Below are 16,540 nucleotides of genomic sequence, written 5' to 3' on the forward strand. Positions count from 1 at the left end.
GTAGGAAGGAAAAGGCTGCAAGATAGTTCTAAGAAATAGGACGCTGGGTTAAGGGTAATTAAGGAATTTTACATCGCCTATTAATAATTCTTCCATTTTTAGTAACTATTTTATGAAAAGATAAATGGTTCCTAAACCACAAAACCCAATATAATTTCTCCCCTAGCCAAACTTCTAAAGAATTGTTAAGAGGAATTAAAGAGGTATGAATGATGGCTAAGCACTTTATTTTTAATTTCAAAACTAGGGTCATTCACAGCTCTTCAATTGCTCTTACCAGGCCTTCAGAGGGGGCTCTTACTCCTTCTGATATGGAGTTATATGGGGAAAATATACATATTTTTCTTCAAAATCAAGACTGGGAAACTATGTAAGTCAATGGAAAGGGCAGAGAGAGAGTCCAGTTCTATGATTTCATTCATGTAAATAACCACCAGTAGGGAAACTATCTTTGATGATGCAGATCAACATCTCCTCTGCAAGTCTTAGAGTTGCCTGAGGGGACTACAACACTTACTAACATTGTCAGACAGTTGGTCCATGTCAACAGTAGGACATGAACCCAGGCATTCCTGACTCCAAAGCTAACTCTCTATCTGCTACACTGCACTGCCTCTCATATAGTAAAAGTCAATATGGTATTTATTGTTTGAAGTTTTCTCGTCACAGACACTATGCTATCAGGTCTTAGAACATCCAGATATATGTTTAAATAATAATAAAACAATAAAAATAATTGAGCAGCGAAATTATAGAACTCCTGGCTCAAATCTACATAAACGAGTAAAATATTCCTGGGCTATATGCTGGATATTAAGCATGAGGAACTAAATCTTTCAAGTCAAAAGGAAGGGCTTAATTTAAGGCTTTAAAAACTTAATTAGGATGCTGGCACAATACTTCTTAACCAACAAATGAAGACACGTCAGTATTTTCTTTTTTTTCAGTTTTTTATTTTTTTAATTTTTAGGCAACTGGGGTTAAGTGACTTGCCCAGGGTCACACAGCTAGTACGTATCAAGTGTTTGGTCTGGGCCGCTTCTAAACTCAGGTCCTCCTGACTTCAGGGCGGGTGCTCCATCTACTGCACCACATAGCTGCCCCTAGTATTTTCTTAATAATTATGATTGTCATCCCTTACCTTTGAGTGTGTTTTATAGCTTACACAACAATTTCACTTATTATTATGTCATTTGCACCTAACAATAGCACTGTGAGATAGGTAGAGCAGGTATCCTCATTTTCCACATGAGGAAACTGAGGCTCAAAGATTTAAAGTGACTTCTCTAAGGTGACAAATCTAGTTAAGTGCAAGAGCCAAGATTGAAATATAAGTCTTCTCACTCCAAGTCCAGTACTCCTTTCACTATATAACACACTACATCTTCTAAAACAAAATGTGACTATTACCAATCACCATGACTCAGATGCAAACCAAGGTTTCTGAGGTCATGATGCATAATACTAACCAAACTACTACAGGATCACCATGCATGACAATGGCTCTTTCTATACCACAGAAATCTGGATTACAGCTCAAACTCTTTTCCTTACAGGGTTGCTATTGCCTATATGTCTTACGCCTCTTGATCCTCTTCTCTTCAATTTATGTGCCTATTCCCATCCTCCTAACCAGGAACCCAGTGCAGTACTTGACCAAGGTATAATAAATTGTGGCTCTTAATCTGAGCTCTGCTCTTGGCAAAAGAGTCATTATGGTTACTGATTCCTATATATTTGTCCTATTCTATCTGCTTTCTTTTTTCTCTTTCATTACAGTGGGTCGAGTATATTCATCACAATAATTTCCCTGCATGCAAGCACAGTCCCTTTTTGCCACTACAGTCTCTGAGGGATGCTACAGCAAGTTTAGAAACCTCCAAATGTGCCATGGAATGAAAACAGTTTCTCTGAATAAATGAATGCCATAAGAAGGTCCACTTTAAATTCAAGCAAAAGCTTATTCATCAGAGTGACTGGAACTGGCCTATTTTCTTTGTAGGGTCGAATTACAGATGGTCAAGATTTTATCTTTAACAGGACTTGACAGTGGGTTTCAATAGAGGAAAAGAAATCTGCAAACAAAAGGTTTCAGAGCAAAGATACATACTACATAAATAAGCATTTATAAACCATTTTCATTTCCGGACGTAGCACCAGGCACTTGCTCAGAGTCAAGATCATTTAGGTGAATTTGGCATCTAGATACAGCTAACAGGAATGGCAAAATAAGTCAGGTCTTCCTTGACTTCTCATGGGTGCCATAAACAGCTCCCAAGCAACAGTCTGATCTCTGTATAAATACAAAACTTTTTGAAGCACGTGAAAAAATATGCTTTGGGAAAGTAAGGTCTGTAAGAAGAAAACCTTCCATAGCTTTGCAGTGTTCTGACTAATGTTGTGAAAAGCAGAAATAATATAGGTATGTTTTACTTTATGTAAGAGATGTATATTTGGAAAATTCTGTGTAATTCAAATTTGTATTAGGTCAACCCCTTTAAAGGAATCCTATGACAAATCCGTATTACCAAATGAAAAATCTTTCCATGATGTAAATATTCACCCCCTAGTTTATCCATTTTGTAATATTTTCACACTAACACGTAATCTTAAAACAACGTACACACCACTCCTCAGAGAAAATTAATTGTTCAGTAACCCCCTGTCTCTTAAACAAAACTTTCCAAAATGATTCCAGTGTAAAGCAGAGTCAAAAGGAGTCTTTCCCAGGCTCTGGCCTACATAATCCAGAGCACATAATCAGAGAGCATTTGAAACTAACAGGTCAAATCTAAAGGTAGACTCTGCTAAAGCTGTCAACAAAATTCAAGGAAGAGCTCAGAATGCTTTCTTGGGCTTGCCACCTACAGATCTGTCAGAGACAATAAAGTTAGAGACCACAGAAAAGTAGAAAGAGTGTAGATTTAAAGTCAGAGAGTCTGAGTTGAAATCCTTACTCAGCACCACTTACTAGTACATATACCTGGTAGAAGTGTGATTATCTGAATGTTGAAAAACAACCAGAAAAAGCAATAGTATGCAGAAATATTTTATACCATGAGTTAAAGAAGAACATATGTTATTGGTTAATATGAAACTGTAAGATTCCTGAGGGAAAGCTAAAGGAAATTCTGAATTCTGGAAAGAGCATTTGGTTAGAAACCAACAGGCCTAAATTCTAATGCTGGCTCTGCCACATACTAACCACAGAGACTTGGACAATACACTTAAACTCTCTAAGCCTGAATCTCTTCACCTGCAGAATGTTGAAATAATGCTTGCCTACTTCAATTTGGAATTATGCCCAAAGGGCTATAAAAATTTTTATAGCCTTTGACCCAGCAATAGCACTTCTAGGGCTATATCCCAAAGAGATTACACAAATGGGAAAAGGACCCATATGTACAAAAATATTTAAAGCAGCTCTTTTTGTGGTGGCAAAGAATTGGAAATTGAGAGGATGCCCATCAATTAGGGAATGGCTGAGCAAGTTGTGGTATATGAATGTGATGGAATACTATTGTGCTATAAGAAATGATGAACAGGCTGACTTCAGAAAAACCTGGAAAGATTTGTAGGGTTTGATTCGGAATGACGTGAGCAGACCCAAGAGAACGTTGTACACAATAACAGCCACGTTGTGTGAAGACTAATATTGATAAACTTAACCCTTCCTGGCAATACAAGGATCTAAGAAATCTCCAGAGGCCTTCTGATGGAAAATGCTATCCACATCCAAAGAAAGAACTATGCAAGTTGAATTGCTATTTTTTTTTCTCTTCTGTTGAGTTTTGTTTCCTCTTTCTGATGGTTCCTCCTATTGGTTTTAATTTTTACTTACAACACCACTAATGTGAAAATATGTTTAATATGAATGCAAATGTATACCAATAGGCAAATGTACAGCCTATATCAGATTGTGCGCTGTCTTGGGGAGGGTGGAGGGAAGGAAAGGGGAGAAAAATTTTAAACTCAAAAACATATGGAAGTGATTGTTGATAAATCAAAAATAAATTAATAAAAAAAAAATTTTTAAAAATGCTTGCCTACTTCATGTGGCTGCTGAGAGGAACAAATCAGATAAGAATGTGAAAGCACTTTGAAAAATGTACACCATACAAATATAATGGACTATTATTATTTTCTCTATTATTGGAAATGCTCCCAGAAGAAACTTGTAACCCTAATTCAATTCACCAAACATTTATTTAGTGAGAGAAAATGCTTGATGAATCCCCTAAGGCAAATCAGCAGTTAAACCATCAGAGTTTGGAATTCTACCCATTCCCTTAACTTACCACAGGGGTGTGAGTGCTCCATCTGGCATTCCGTTTGATGGCCCCTACCACAATGTTAATCTCCCCTTGGATGATGTAAATACTCTTATCCACCATCCTGGCAAACCTACCAAAAAAATGAAGAGGGAAATCTGATTAATGCATGGCCACCTGTAGCCTGTCTCTTGAGCAACCTATCAGGTTAGGAAAGTATCAATTGATGCCCATGGGGGAAGCAGGGATTAATATTATTAAAACTGAGATAAATATTCATTCCATTCACCAAATATTTATTTAACATCTTATTAAATGCCTTTTCAAATTGAAATCAATTGCTTCTAATGACCACAATCAATTTGTTTCCTTCCTGAAAATCCCAGAAGCTGAGATTAAGCCAATAGATTTTTCTGCTGTTTTTTGAAATTGGGTCTCAATATCTTGCCAGGCTAGAAGTGTAGAAGTGGCCCCTCACAGGCTGGATCACACTCCTGATAAGCACAGGAAGAAGCATGGATGTGCTCCATTTTCTTACCTGGGCTAGTTTACCCCCTCTTCAGGCAGCTCCCAAAGGCTTTTCGTATTGGTACTAGACTTAGAGCAGGCACCGGATCAGCTTTAGCCCTATTGCAGCTCAGAACTCCCCAGCTCAAGTGATTCGCCATAAGCCAACAGGTATTAACAGAAAGTGTTTCCCATAGGACATCTATATATCTAAAGCCAATTTCCAGTAGATATATTTGTTTCTGGAATTAAAGTAAGGCGTCTCAACAGACAACTTGGTGAGGCCTTTATGTCTGTGGGTAGACAGGTAATGTTGGTTTGTTAAAAACAATGGTGATGCTGGTTAAAGACAATGTTCCAGCCTTCTCACTATTCCTCGTTGTCCACCCCTCAAGTAATAATAGGTCAAATAAGTCCAGAGTGAGTGGTCTTCATGATGAAATTGCATTTATTATTTCCATTTTTTTAAAGTATCTATACTTTAAGAGACCTGAGTCCTAGTTCCAGCTCTGCTACTAACCAGTTGACCTTAAGGTAAGTAGCTTAACCTGTCTGGCCCTTTGTTTATTCATCTGTCAAATGGAGAGGTTGTACTATAATACGATCTCTAAGATACCTCCTAGCTCTAATATACTGGTATTCTGTGATTACAGGTATATAGTAACACAGCTATCTTAAAATTCTAAAATCCACTATGCCTACAGCAAGGAGAAGGGAACTGAGGGCTGCACTGAATGAACTGAAAGGAAGCCTCATTTGCAAGCTGCATTAGCAAGTACCTCCAGAGCTAAACCTCTACTTGGATAGAAAACTTTGGGATCACATGGTACCAATTTTAAGACTTTTTTTTTTTTTGATGAGGCAATTGAGGTTAAGTGATTTGCCTTGGGTCACACAGCTAGTAAGTGTCCATTGTCTGGTCTGAGACTGGATTTGAACTCCAGTCCCCCTGACTCCAGGGCTAGTGCTCTATCCACTATGCCACCTAGCTGCCCCCATTTAAATTTTTATTAAAAAATAATAATAGCACTTAACACTTGTATATTTAAGGTTTGCAAAGCACTTCTTGTATATTATTTCATCCTCACAACAACCCTGAGGGGTAGTTGCTAAAGCTACTATGATCCCCATCTTATAAAGGAGGAAACTGAGGCTGAGAAAAGAGATGTCCCTAATTGGACACTAAGGAAATCCAGCTCTTCTTACAGCCTGATTTACATATGCTATTCTCAATGGTATAGAAGTATTCTACATGCCATCATCCTTGCACCCTTAGCTCAGGTACCAGTTCCTACACAAAACCTTTCCTGATCCTCAAGAATTGTGTTTTCTCTGTTCTTAAATTATATTGGACTGACTTACCTATTGATTCCCTCTCTCCCAGTAAAACAGAAATCCCTTGAGGGCAAAATGGTTTTTATTTTGATTTCCTCTTGGTATCCCCAGCACCTAGAACAATGACTTCCATGTAATAAGGATTTAACAATTTTTTTTTAATTGGACTAAAAATAAAATACAAATTCCTTAGTCTGGCCATTTAAGACCTACCATAATCTGGTTCTAAACTACCTTTCCAGCCTTATTTAATATTACTCTCCACTTCATATAAACTATGGTAATCTTTCATAGGTTTTGTTAACAGTTTGCAATTCTTTTGAGAATTATTTGTTCATATCCTTTGACCACTCCATTGGGGCATGGTTTTTAGTGTTATATAGTCATGCTAATTCCCTCTTAATCTTATATATAATGCTATTATCAAAAATATTTGGGAACAGGTACCAGCAGGCCTGCTAGCCCCTTGGGGGCTACCCCTTTTTTTCTAATCTCCACCAAGCCCTCAGCTAGCATGGTCTTAGCAGAACCCCTTCAAGGACCTGGGAAGGGAGCAGCTACCCACCTGAAGTGTGTCATTTGTGACAGTGGGCCCCTCTGGCAACAGAAGGGCCAATGGAAAAAGTCACACTGTCTGGGCCAGAAACAGGGTACAATCACCTTCTCAATCAGATGCTCAGAATTGATGGAGTTGCCAAAAGCCCATAAAGGACAATGGCTGCTCCCACCTAGACATTGACATCTCCACTGATGACCCTGTGCCTCAGGGTATATAATACTGAACTATACCTTCATTCCTCCTTAACATAGGAATTTGAAGACTGCTGGACGTCCAGAAAAGGGGGCCAGTGTCCTTGGACCTCACCCTGTGGAATCCAAGAACAGAGACTTTGACCAGGGCCTTCCCTGATCAGCCCTCACCAGATCCCTGCAATCCTCATGTCTGTTTGAAAGTAGTTGGTGGGGGGGTGGAGCCAAGATGGCGGAGTAAAAGCAGTGACCTGCTTGAGCTCTCCCCCAAACCCCTCCAAATACCTATAAAAAATGGCTCGAAACAAATTCTAAAGCAGCAGAACCCACAAAAAGACAGAGTGAAACAAATTTCCAGCCAAGGACAGCCTGGATGGTTAATCAGAAAGGTGTATCGCGCCAGGAGAGGAACGCAGTTTGGCATGGGTGACCAGGCCACAGAGGACTGAATCGCAGGCAGCTGTGGCGGTTTCCAGACTTCTCAACCCATGAATGCCAAAGACAACTTAGAAGGTCAGTGGGAAAAGTTTGTTTCTAAGATAGTGAGAGAGGAGCGTGGGGTCCCAGCCCCATTCCTTGGGACTGCTTTCTGAGCTTCTGGCTCACAGACTGAGGGGGAATTGAGTGGCTGATCAGAGGGGGATTGCAGGGATCTCTCTGCTGGAGCAGGATTCTCTTGCTTTGCCTGTGCTTGGATCTGGGTCACAGTTCTAGGTGGTGGTCCTGGGGTGAGGAGGAGCACTGGCATGGTGAAGCTTGTAGTGGCTGTGGAGAGGAAACCCTCCTCACAGTTCCAAGACAGAAAAGAGTGCTCATAGACCAGAGCACAGGCCAGGAAAGGAGTAAACACCTCGCCCTTGATCACAGCCCCTTGGAAGAAATGAAAATTTATAGGACCCTAGAAGTATCTCTGAAAACAGCTGCACAAAACCCCTGAAGCTTGGGACAGTACATTCTCCACACTGGAAACAGACTCCTACCTTAACAAACAGTCCATAACTCAAGTAATTGGCTGAGATCATGAGCAAGCAGCGCAAAAAGAGTCAGACTATATTATCTTACTTTGATGACAAAGAAGATCAAAACATACAACCAGAAGAAGACAACAAAGACAACAAAGAAGACAACAAAGACAACAAAGCCAAAGCTCCTACATCCAAAGCCTCCAAGAAAAATAGGAATTGGTCCCAGGCCATGGAAGAGCTCAAAAAGCAAAATTGGTCAAATGGAAAAGGAAGTCCAAAAGCTTACTGAAGAAAATACTTCCTTAAAAATGAGAATGGAGAAATTGGAAACTAGGGACAATTTGAGAAATCAAGGCACTGTAACACTAATCCAAATGAATGAAAAAATAGAAGAGAATATGAAATATCTCAATGGAAAAACAACTGACCTGGAAAATAGATGCAGGAGAGAACTTATAAATTATTAGACTATCTGAAAGTCATGATCAAAAAAAGAGTATAGACATCATCTTTCAAGAAATTATCAAGGAAAACCACCCTGATACTTTAGAACCAGAGGGCAAAATAGAAATTGAAAGAATCCACCGATCACCCCCTGAAAGAGATCCCCAAAGGAAAACTCCTAGGAATGTTGGAGCCAAATTCCACAATTCCCAGGTCAAGGAGAAGATATTGCAAGCAGCCAGAAGGAAACAATTCAAGTACTGTGGAAACACAATCAGAATAACACAAGATTTAGCAGCTTCTACATTAAGGGTCTGGAGGGCATGGAGTATGATATTCCGGAGGGCAAAGGAGTTAGGACTACAACCTAGAATCACCTATCCAGCAAAACTTGAGTATAATCCTTCAGGGTAAAAAACGGTCATTCAATGAAATAGGGGACTTTCAAGCATTCCTGTGGAAAAGACCAGAGCTGAATAGAAAATTTGACCTTCAAATACAAGACTCAAGTGAAACATGGAAGAGGTAAACAGGAAAGAGAAATCATAAGAGACTTATTAAGGTTGAACTGTTTACATTCCTGCATGGAAAGATGATATTTGTAACTCATGAGTCCTTTGTCAGTATTAGGGTAGTAGGAGGGAAAAAAATTATATGTATAGATAGATAGATAGAGGGCACAGGGTGAGTTGAAGATGAAGGGGTGATATCTGGAAAATAAAATTAAGGGGTGAGAGAGGATTATACTGGGAGAAGGAGAAAGGGAGAAGTAGAAGAGGGTAAAATATCTCACATGAAACAGACAAGAAAAGGCTGTTACAGTGGAGGGGAAATGGGGGAAGGTGAGAGGGAATGAGTGAATCTTCTTCTCATAGGATTTGGCTTAAGGAGGGAATAACATACACAATGGGGTATCTATCTCACCCTACAGGAGAATAAGGGGGGAAGGGGACAAGACAGCAGGGGGTCGATAGAGGGGAGGGCAGATTGGGGGAGGGGATAATCAAAAGCAAACACTACTGAGGAGGGACAGGGTCAAAAGAGAGAATAGAATAAATGGGGGGTAAGATAGGATGAAGGGAAACATACTTAGTTTTTCACAACAGGACTACTATGGAAGTGTTTTGCATGACTACACATCTATAACCTGTATCGAGATGCTTGCCTTTTCAATGAGGGTGGGTGGGGAGGGAGGAAGGGAGCAAATTTGTAACCCAAAGTTTTACACATGTTAAAAAAAAATTTTTTTTAAATTAAAAAAAAAAAAGAAAGTAGTTGGTGTCTAGAGTCTTGTTTAACCCCCTGTCTACTAGGTGAGGACAGATAAAACCCAAGTCTCCTGTATTACACACAAACACTCTCTCTCTCTCTCTCTCTCAATAAAGAACAGAGACTCTTCCTGATAGTCCTCACCAGATCCCTGAAATCTCCATGATGTCTGTTTGAAAGTAATTAGTGTCTGAACTCTTGCTCAAACTCCTCTTCTATATCAGGTGAGAACAGAAGGAACCCAGTATCCTGGATCCTTCCCCTCTTTTCAATGCAGGACAAAGATTCTAACTTCTCCCTAGCCTTGACTGCCACTGTCAAATGTCTGCTGTCCTCATACTCTCTTCTTCCAAGGAGGAAAGGTGTGAACAGCTACAAGGAGAGTGACTCCCTCAATGCCTGCTCCTTTTAAGAAAGAAAACAGGATTTGGGTCTTCTCTTGGCAGCCCCCACTATATCTTTGCCTTCTTCCCATTTCCATGCCTACACTCTCACTTCAGGACTGAGAGACCAACTTAATAGATTGTTCCTCCTGTTGATAGGGGCAGGTCCATTGACTCCTGGATCTTCTTGAGAAGACTTTGGAAGGGTGCCAAAAAAATTAACCTGATGATGAGAGGCAAGGTTCCCTCCAACACAGCCAAAGGCTATGTTTGCTTCTAGGGAGTTAATGCTAGACTGTCCCTCCCCTCCCCTACACATTGACTGTGGCCTGGACCCCAGAACCCACGAAGAGGATATAACCCTTGACTTTTAATGACAAGTATGAGAGGTTTGCCTCCTTCTAGCCTTTGTTGTTCTCACAGCACAGACACGATGAGGTTGAGCTTTGAGGGACGTTTCAGGGCAGGCTACTGCTGAACTCCTGGGCTCTGTGGATTAAAGACATCTTGGCCCCCTGAGGGGAAGACTAAAGAAAGACTGAAATCTCCAGTCCCTCCCTCTCCAAGCCTATTCGTACCACCTCTTTGGATAGACTGCTTCTCAGAAGCACAAATCAGGCTTTCTTACAGCTCCCACTGAGCCCAGGTCAAGGCAAGTGGGCTCCAATGAAAGACAGGAGGCCTCTGGATAGCCTATCATCAGGCTCCAACACCAGGTGAAGATGCCTGAGGTTCATGTAGGTAGCAGAACACCCTTGGAAACACTGGTGTCAGAGGAATCCTTAGGAGGAAGGCCTCTTATAAAGAATGTATTAAAATGAACTATTTAAATAAAGAATTCTTCTCTTAAAAAAAGAAAGGAAGGAAAAAAGGAAAGAAGGAAGGAATACTTGGAAACTCAACTCAACACCACTACCACCACTACTAGTAATACATCTTTCCTCATTTCTTTCTAAAGTAAGAGGGTTAGTTAGGCCAGTCCTTTCCTGTTCTAAATCTATGATCCTATAAGTCCTTATCTCCATTCAAGGTCTAGCTCAGGTACCACCTCCTTTGTAAAGCTTCCCTGACTTTCCCAAAATGAAAGTGTTGTCCTGCATCAACTTTTACTAGATCACTTTGCTTTTATCACTCCTATCTTGCATTATGTTTGTTTGTGTATTTGTTACATCTCTATTTCCACCTACAGAATATAAGCTCCTTAAGGACAGAGCATTTTTATATCTTTTTATCTTCAGTTCCTTACATACGATAGGTATTTAATAAATCTTTGAAGTGAATTAAATATAACCAGCAACAGAGTGTGAGTTGTGAGTGTGCATGTGTATTACCCAAGGACCAGCCCAACTAATTTTGTAGAGGCTAAACACTCCATGACTGAACACTAGATAATAACTTTGGGGAAGTAAAAGATGTGCTGATGGAAGGATTATACATATTTATGAAATTATGAATTTTTAACATAATGGATCCCTCCCAAAGATGAATCAAATCAATTAATCAATAAGCATTTATTAAGTGTCTATTATTAAACAGGAACTAAGAGTACAAAGACAAAAATGAAATGGTCTATGCTCTCAAGGAGCTTACATTCTATTGGGGGAAACAACTTGTACCTAGAAAAGCATAAACAAAATAAATACAAGCAGTTTTGTTGGAGAGGGCAATGCTAGCTGGTGGGGCAGGGGTGGGGGAGGTGGAGATCAGGAAAGGTTTCATGTAGAAGGTAGCTTGAGCTGAGTTTTGAGGAAAACAAAGGCTTCTAAGAGGTGGAGGTGAGGAAGGAGTATGTGTCAGACACTGAGGACAGCCTGTGCAAAAGCACAGAGATGAGAGACAGAGCATCTTATGTGAGCAACAGCAAGAAAGATTCCCTTGCTGGGCATACATACCCCAAGGAAGTCAAAGACAAAAGGAAGTGTTTATAGCAGAACTTTTTTGGTAGCAAAGCAATGGAAACAAAGTGGATATGCATTAATTGAGAACAAATTGGCACAGGAATGTAATGGAATATTATTGCACCAAAAGTAATGATGAATATGAAGAATAAAAACAGGATGATTAAGATACATGGACTGATGCAAAAATAAGTAGAACTAGGAAAACAATATACATGATGGCTACAACAATGTAAATGAAAGAACACAAAAAACAACAATTAAAGCCTCCATGAAGCTGAACACTATGTAATTATAATGGCCATGCCTGGTCCCAAAGAAGAGATGAGAAGATGCACCGCTCTCCCTTCAATGGAAGAAGGTAGACTACAATAGGTGTGGAGTACTGCAGATACTCTCAGACTAAATTGATGTGTTGGTGAGTTTTACTAAATTGCTTCTTTTTTTTCTTCCAGTGCTATTAAAAGGGATTGCTCAATTGGTAGGAGAGTTATTCAGAAATGAAAGTAATATAAAAATAAATCAATAAAAGTCAAACTTAAAGAAATAAACATTATAATAAGTCCCTGAATCCCAGTGATTATTTTGTATAAGGACAGAAAGTATGTCCTGTTACCCAAGAGAAAAGAAGAGGAAAAAACAGATCAAAGAATAGGAGCAAGAAAATTTATGCCTTTCTCCACTTCAACAAGCCATACTTTGTATTAGAGATCTGTTTAAAAAGAAATTTTTCAGAGAAAATCTTCACCAATAAATCTCTATAGAGCAATCATTCTCATACCTCTACTGCATTTTATGCATACTGTTCTTCTCACCTAAGAACCAGGCACAAATCTTAGTTACAATAACCGCAAAATTGTCCCTCCACCTTCTTTTCCTTGATCAGCTAATCTCTAGTCACCTATCTTTCCTCATTCCCTTTATATAGCATTTCCATGTTCTACAGAATATTTCTTCTATAGATGATTTTCTTCTCCTTACATAGGTTATTTCTTCAAGCACTTAGCACAGTCCTTGGCACATAGGAAATGCTTAACAAAATCTTGTTGACTGATTTCATGTCATCAATTTCCAATTATTTATTTGTGCCTATATATCTTTTTCCCCCATGGCTGTATATTATTTTTTGGTCAATACTCTTGTAAAATGTTTATTTTGTATGTACTTCCTCATTAGAGTCTAATTATTTGAAAACAGTGCCTGTGTCATCATTTCCTTTTGCATCTCTCCCCAATTCTTTGTACAAAGCTGTTCTCAAAGATAGAGCTCAAGCTGGAATTTTGACTGATGAAATGGTGGCAGGAAGCAAGATGGTTTTTTGTTCTGGATCAGACCACTTTGAGAGTACTAAAGCTTACAGGTCCCCAGCCTGAGCTGTCCAGAGATCATGGAATAACACAACATTCAATACACCAAGAAAGCCACAAAAGAACCCATAAGGGGGAAAAAAAAACCTAGCTGAGACATTCTTCACAGAAGTATACAGAGCCTGGCCCCAACATAAAGTCCAAAGTCAGGAAATACGCTGAGCAAACAAAAAAATTTTCTCTCCATAAAGAACTATTAGGGTAACAGAAGCACTCAAGACACAAACCCAAAAGAGGAGAATGATTCCAAAATATCTATAAGCAAAACCTCAAATAAAAACATAGCTTGGACAAAAGTTCAACCAGAATTCCTAGAAGATATAAAGTAGGAGTTTTTTTTGTTTAAAAAGCAGCTAAAAATGATCTTAAAAACCAAATAAAAGATGTCAGAGCATCAAGAAGAAGTATAGCAATCTCCTTCTCCCTCAAAAGTCCACCAAAGAGATCTAGAAAACATACCAGATTGAATCTTGATGGGGAAATCCAAGAGAAAGTCATAGAGAGTCAATTTTCTAGCCCAGGTTGGCCTGGGGAAACAGAGAGGTCTATGGACAACCAGAGATAAGAGTCTAGCCAGAAGCATACCATGTATGGAATACTTCACTAACCAGGGAGAATTTGTGCATCAGATCAAGAGGAGGCTCCTGACCCATACTGGGGCACCCTCAAACCCATACCAGGGTGCTGTGACTAGAACCAGTGCCAACTGAAAGCTTTATCACCTACTACCATGCTCCAGGTCATTGATCCAGAGTGGATAAAGAAAGATATCTGCACCCAGGGGTGGCATTTTGTAGGCCCTAATAGGTACACAGAGAAAAAAGCAGATTCAGAAGCAAGCAACAAAAGTGTGGCTTGGATCCTAGAAGCAGAGCAGGGTCTCAGTTCCAGCTTCTAGCCCAGTTTGAATCCTACAGAGGAATAACCAGGGCAGTAATCCCAGATCAAAGGGGAACCTACAATTGTGTCATTCTGTGTCTCCTCAATCAAGCTGTTGACTCGTTTTTCATGATTTTTTTTTTTGCATCACTCTCATTTCTCTTCCCAATTTTTCCTCTACCTCTCTTACTTGATTTTCAAAATCCTTTCTGAGCTCTTCCATGGTCTGAGACTAACTCATATTTTTCTTGGAGGCTTTGAATAAAGGAGCTTTGACTTTGGTGTCTTCTTCTGAGTTTGTGTTTTGATCTTCCTTGTCACCATAGTAACTTTCAATAGTTCTTTTTTTTCCTGTTGTTTGCTCATTTTCCCAGCCTATTAGTTGACTCTTAACTCTTTGTTAAAGTAGGGCTCTGCTTCCAGGGTGGAGGGCACACTGTTCCAAGCTTCAGGGGTTTTGTGTACCTGTTTTCAGAGATACTTCTAGAGACTTGTAAATTTTTGGTTCTTCCAAGGTGGTATGATCTAAGGACAGGCACATTTACTACTCTTCTGGCCTTTGCTCTGGTCTGTGAGTGACCACAAGCACTCTTTTCTGCCCTGGAACTGTGAGGAGGGTCCCCTCTCCACTGCTGCCACAAGCTCTACTATGCTAGTGCTCTTCCTCACCCTGGGACTGCAACCCAGGAATACGACTAGGATCGAAGTATAGGAAAAGCAACAGAGTCTTGCCTCAGTGCTAGCAAAAAGACCCCTGTTATCTCTTTCTGACCAGCTGTTCAACCCCCTTACCATCTGTGGGCTGAAAGCTCCAGAAGTAACTGCTGCCACTGCTGCTGATAATTCAGTCACTCCTAAAGCCTGCTCCTGGTTTGCTGGGATGCTAGACTGTGCTCCACTCTCACCCAGGTGCAACAGACCTTTTCTGCTGACCTTCTAAGCTGTCTTTGGCATCTATAAGCTGAGAGGTCTGGAAACCACCACTGCTGCCAGTGATACATTGGCCCTGAGGCCTATTAAGGGTTTGCTGGGGCCCAGTCTGCACTGGCACAGCCTGAGTTGGAACGCGCTCCTCTCTCACACTGGTGCAATAGGCCTTTCCTATAGACCTTCCAAGTTGTCTTGGGCTGGAAAACTTGTTTCACTCAGTCTTTTTGTGGGTTCTGCTACTTGAGAATTTGTTTAGAGTCATTTCAAAAGGTATTTTGGAGGGGTTTGGGGGAAAGCTCAGGTGAGTCCCTACCTTTACTCTGCTATCTTGGGTCCACCTCCCCAGCTGTGTCATTCTGAACCAGCAATATTTTCCAGCTGGTTGATAATGACTGAATCCAGCAATAGTCTACTGTTGTGGGAATTAATGAAAAGAAATGCAAGGGAAGGCAGACTAACTGGATCTAAAACTGTATTATAAAGCAGCAATCATCAAAACTATTTGGTACTGGCTAAGAAATAAAGTGGTGTATCAGTAGAATAGGTTAGGTCCACAAGACAAAGTAGTCAATGACTACAGTAATCTACTGTTTGATAAACCCAAAGACTCCAGCTTCTGGGATAAGAACTCAATATTTGACAAAAACTGCTAGGAAAACTGGAAAATGATATAGTAGAAACTAGGCACAGACCAATATCTTACACTGTATACCAAGATAAGATCCAAATGGGTACATGATTGAAACATAAAGGGTGATACTATAAGCAAATTTGGAGAGCAAGGAATACTTTACCTGTCAGATCTATGGAGAAGGGAAGAATTTATGACCAAACAAGAGATAGAGAACATTATGAAATGCAAAATGGATAATTTTGATTACATTTAATTTAAAAGTTTTTGCACAAACAATGCCAATGCAACTAAGATTGGAAGGGAAGCAGAAAGCTGGGAAACAATTTTTACAGCCAGTGTCTCCAATAAAGGCCTCATTTCTAAACTATATAGAGAACCGAGTCAAATTTATAAGAAATTTAAGTCATTCCCCAATTGATGAACGGTCAAAGGATATGAACAGGCAGTTCTCAGATGAAGAAATTAAAGCTATCTACAGTTATGTGAAAAAAAATGCTCCAAATCACTATTAATTAGAGAAATGCAAATTAAAACAACTCTGAGGTACCACCTCATACCTATCAAATTGGCTAATGCGACAAAACAGGAAAATGATAAATGTTGAAGAAGATATGGGAAAATCGGAACACTAATACATTGTTGGTGGAGTTGTGAAATGGTCCAACCATTCTGGAGAACAATTTGGAACTATGCCCAAAGGGCTATAAAAATGTGCATACCCTTTGATCCAGCACTACCACTACTAGGTCTGTATCCCAAAGAGATCATAAAAAAGGGAAAAGGACCCACATGTACAAAAATATTTATAGCAGCTCTTTTTGTGGTGGCAAAGAATTGGAAATTGAGAGGATGCCAATCAATCGGGGAATGGGTGAACAAGTTGTGGTATATGAATGTAATGGAACACT

At 39.8% G+C, this 16,540-nt stretch overlaps 1 protein-coding gene across 6 annotated transcripts in view; it reads right to left on the reverse strand.

The window, feature by feature from the left end:
- GBF1 (golgi brefeldin A resistant guanine nucleotide exchange factor 1) overlaps positions 1-16,540 on the reverse strand; it is a 127,732-nt gene that overhangs the window by 98,010 nt on the left and 13,182 nt on the right. For all 6 annotated transcript variants that reach the window (XM_027852161.1, XM_027852160.1, XM_027852159.1 and 3 more), the window contains exon 2: positions 4,299-4,404. In XM_027852161.1, coding sequence (XP_027707962.1) covers positions 4,299-4,394 — 96 coding nt within the window. In that variant the 5' untranslated portion in view covers positions 4,395-4,404. The remainder of the gene's footprint in view (positions 1-4,298; positions 4,405-16,540) is intronic.

This window comes from Vombatus ursinus, unplaced genomic scaffold (genome assembly GCF_900497805.2).
Source record: "Vombatus ursinus unplaced genomic scaffold, bare-nosed wombat genome assembly UNPS02009205.1, whole genome shotgun sequence".
NCBI lineage: Eukaryota > Metazoa > Chordata > Mammalia > Diprotodontia > Vombatidae > Vombatus > Vombatus ursinus.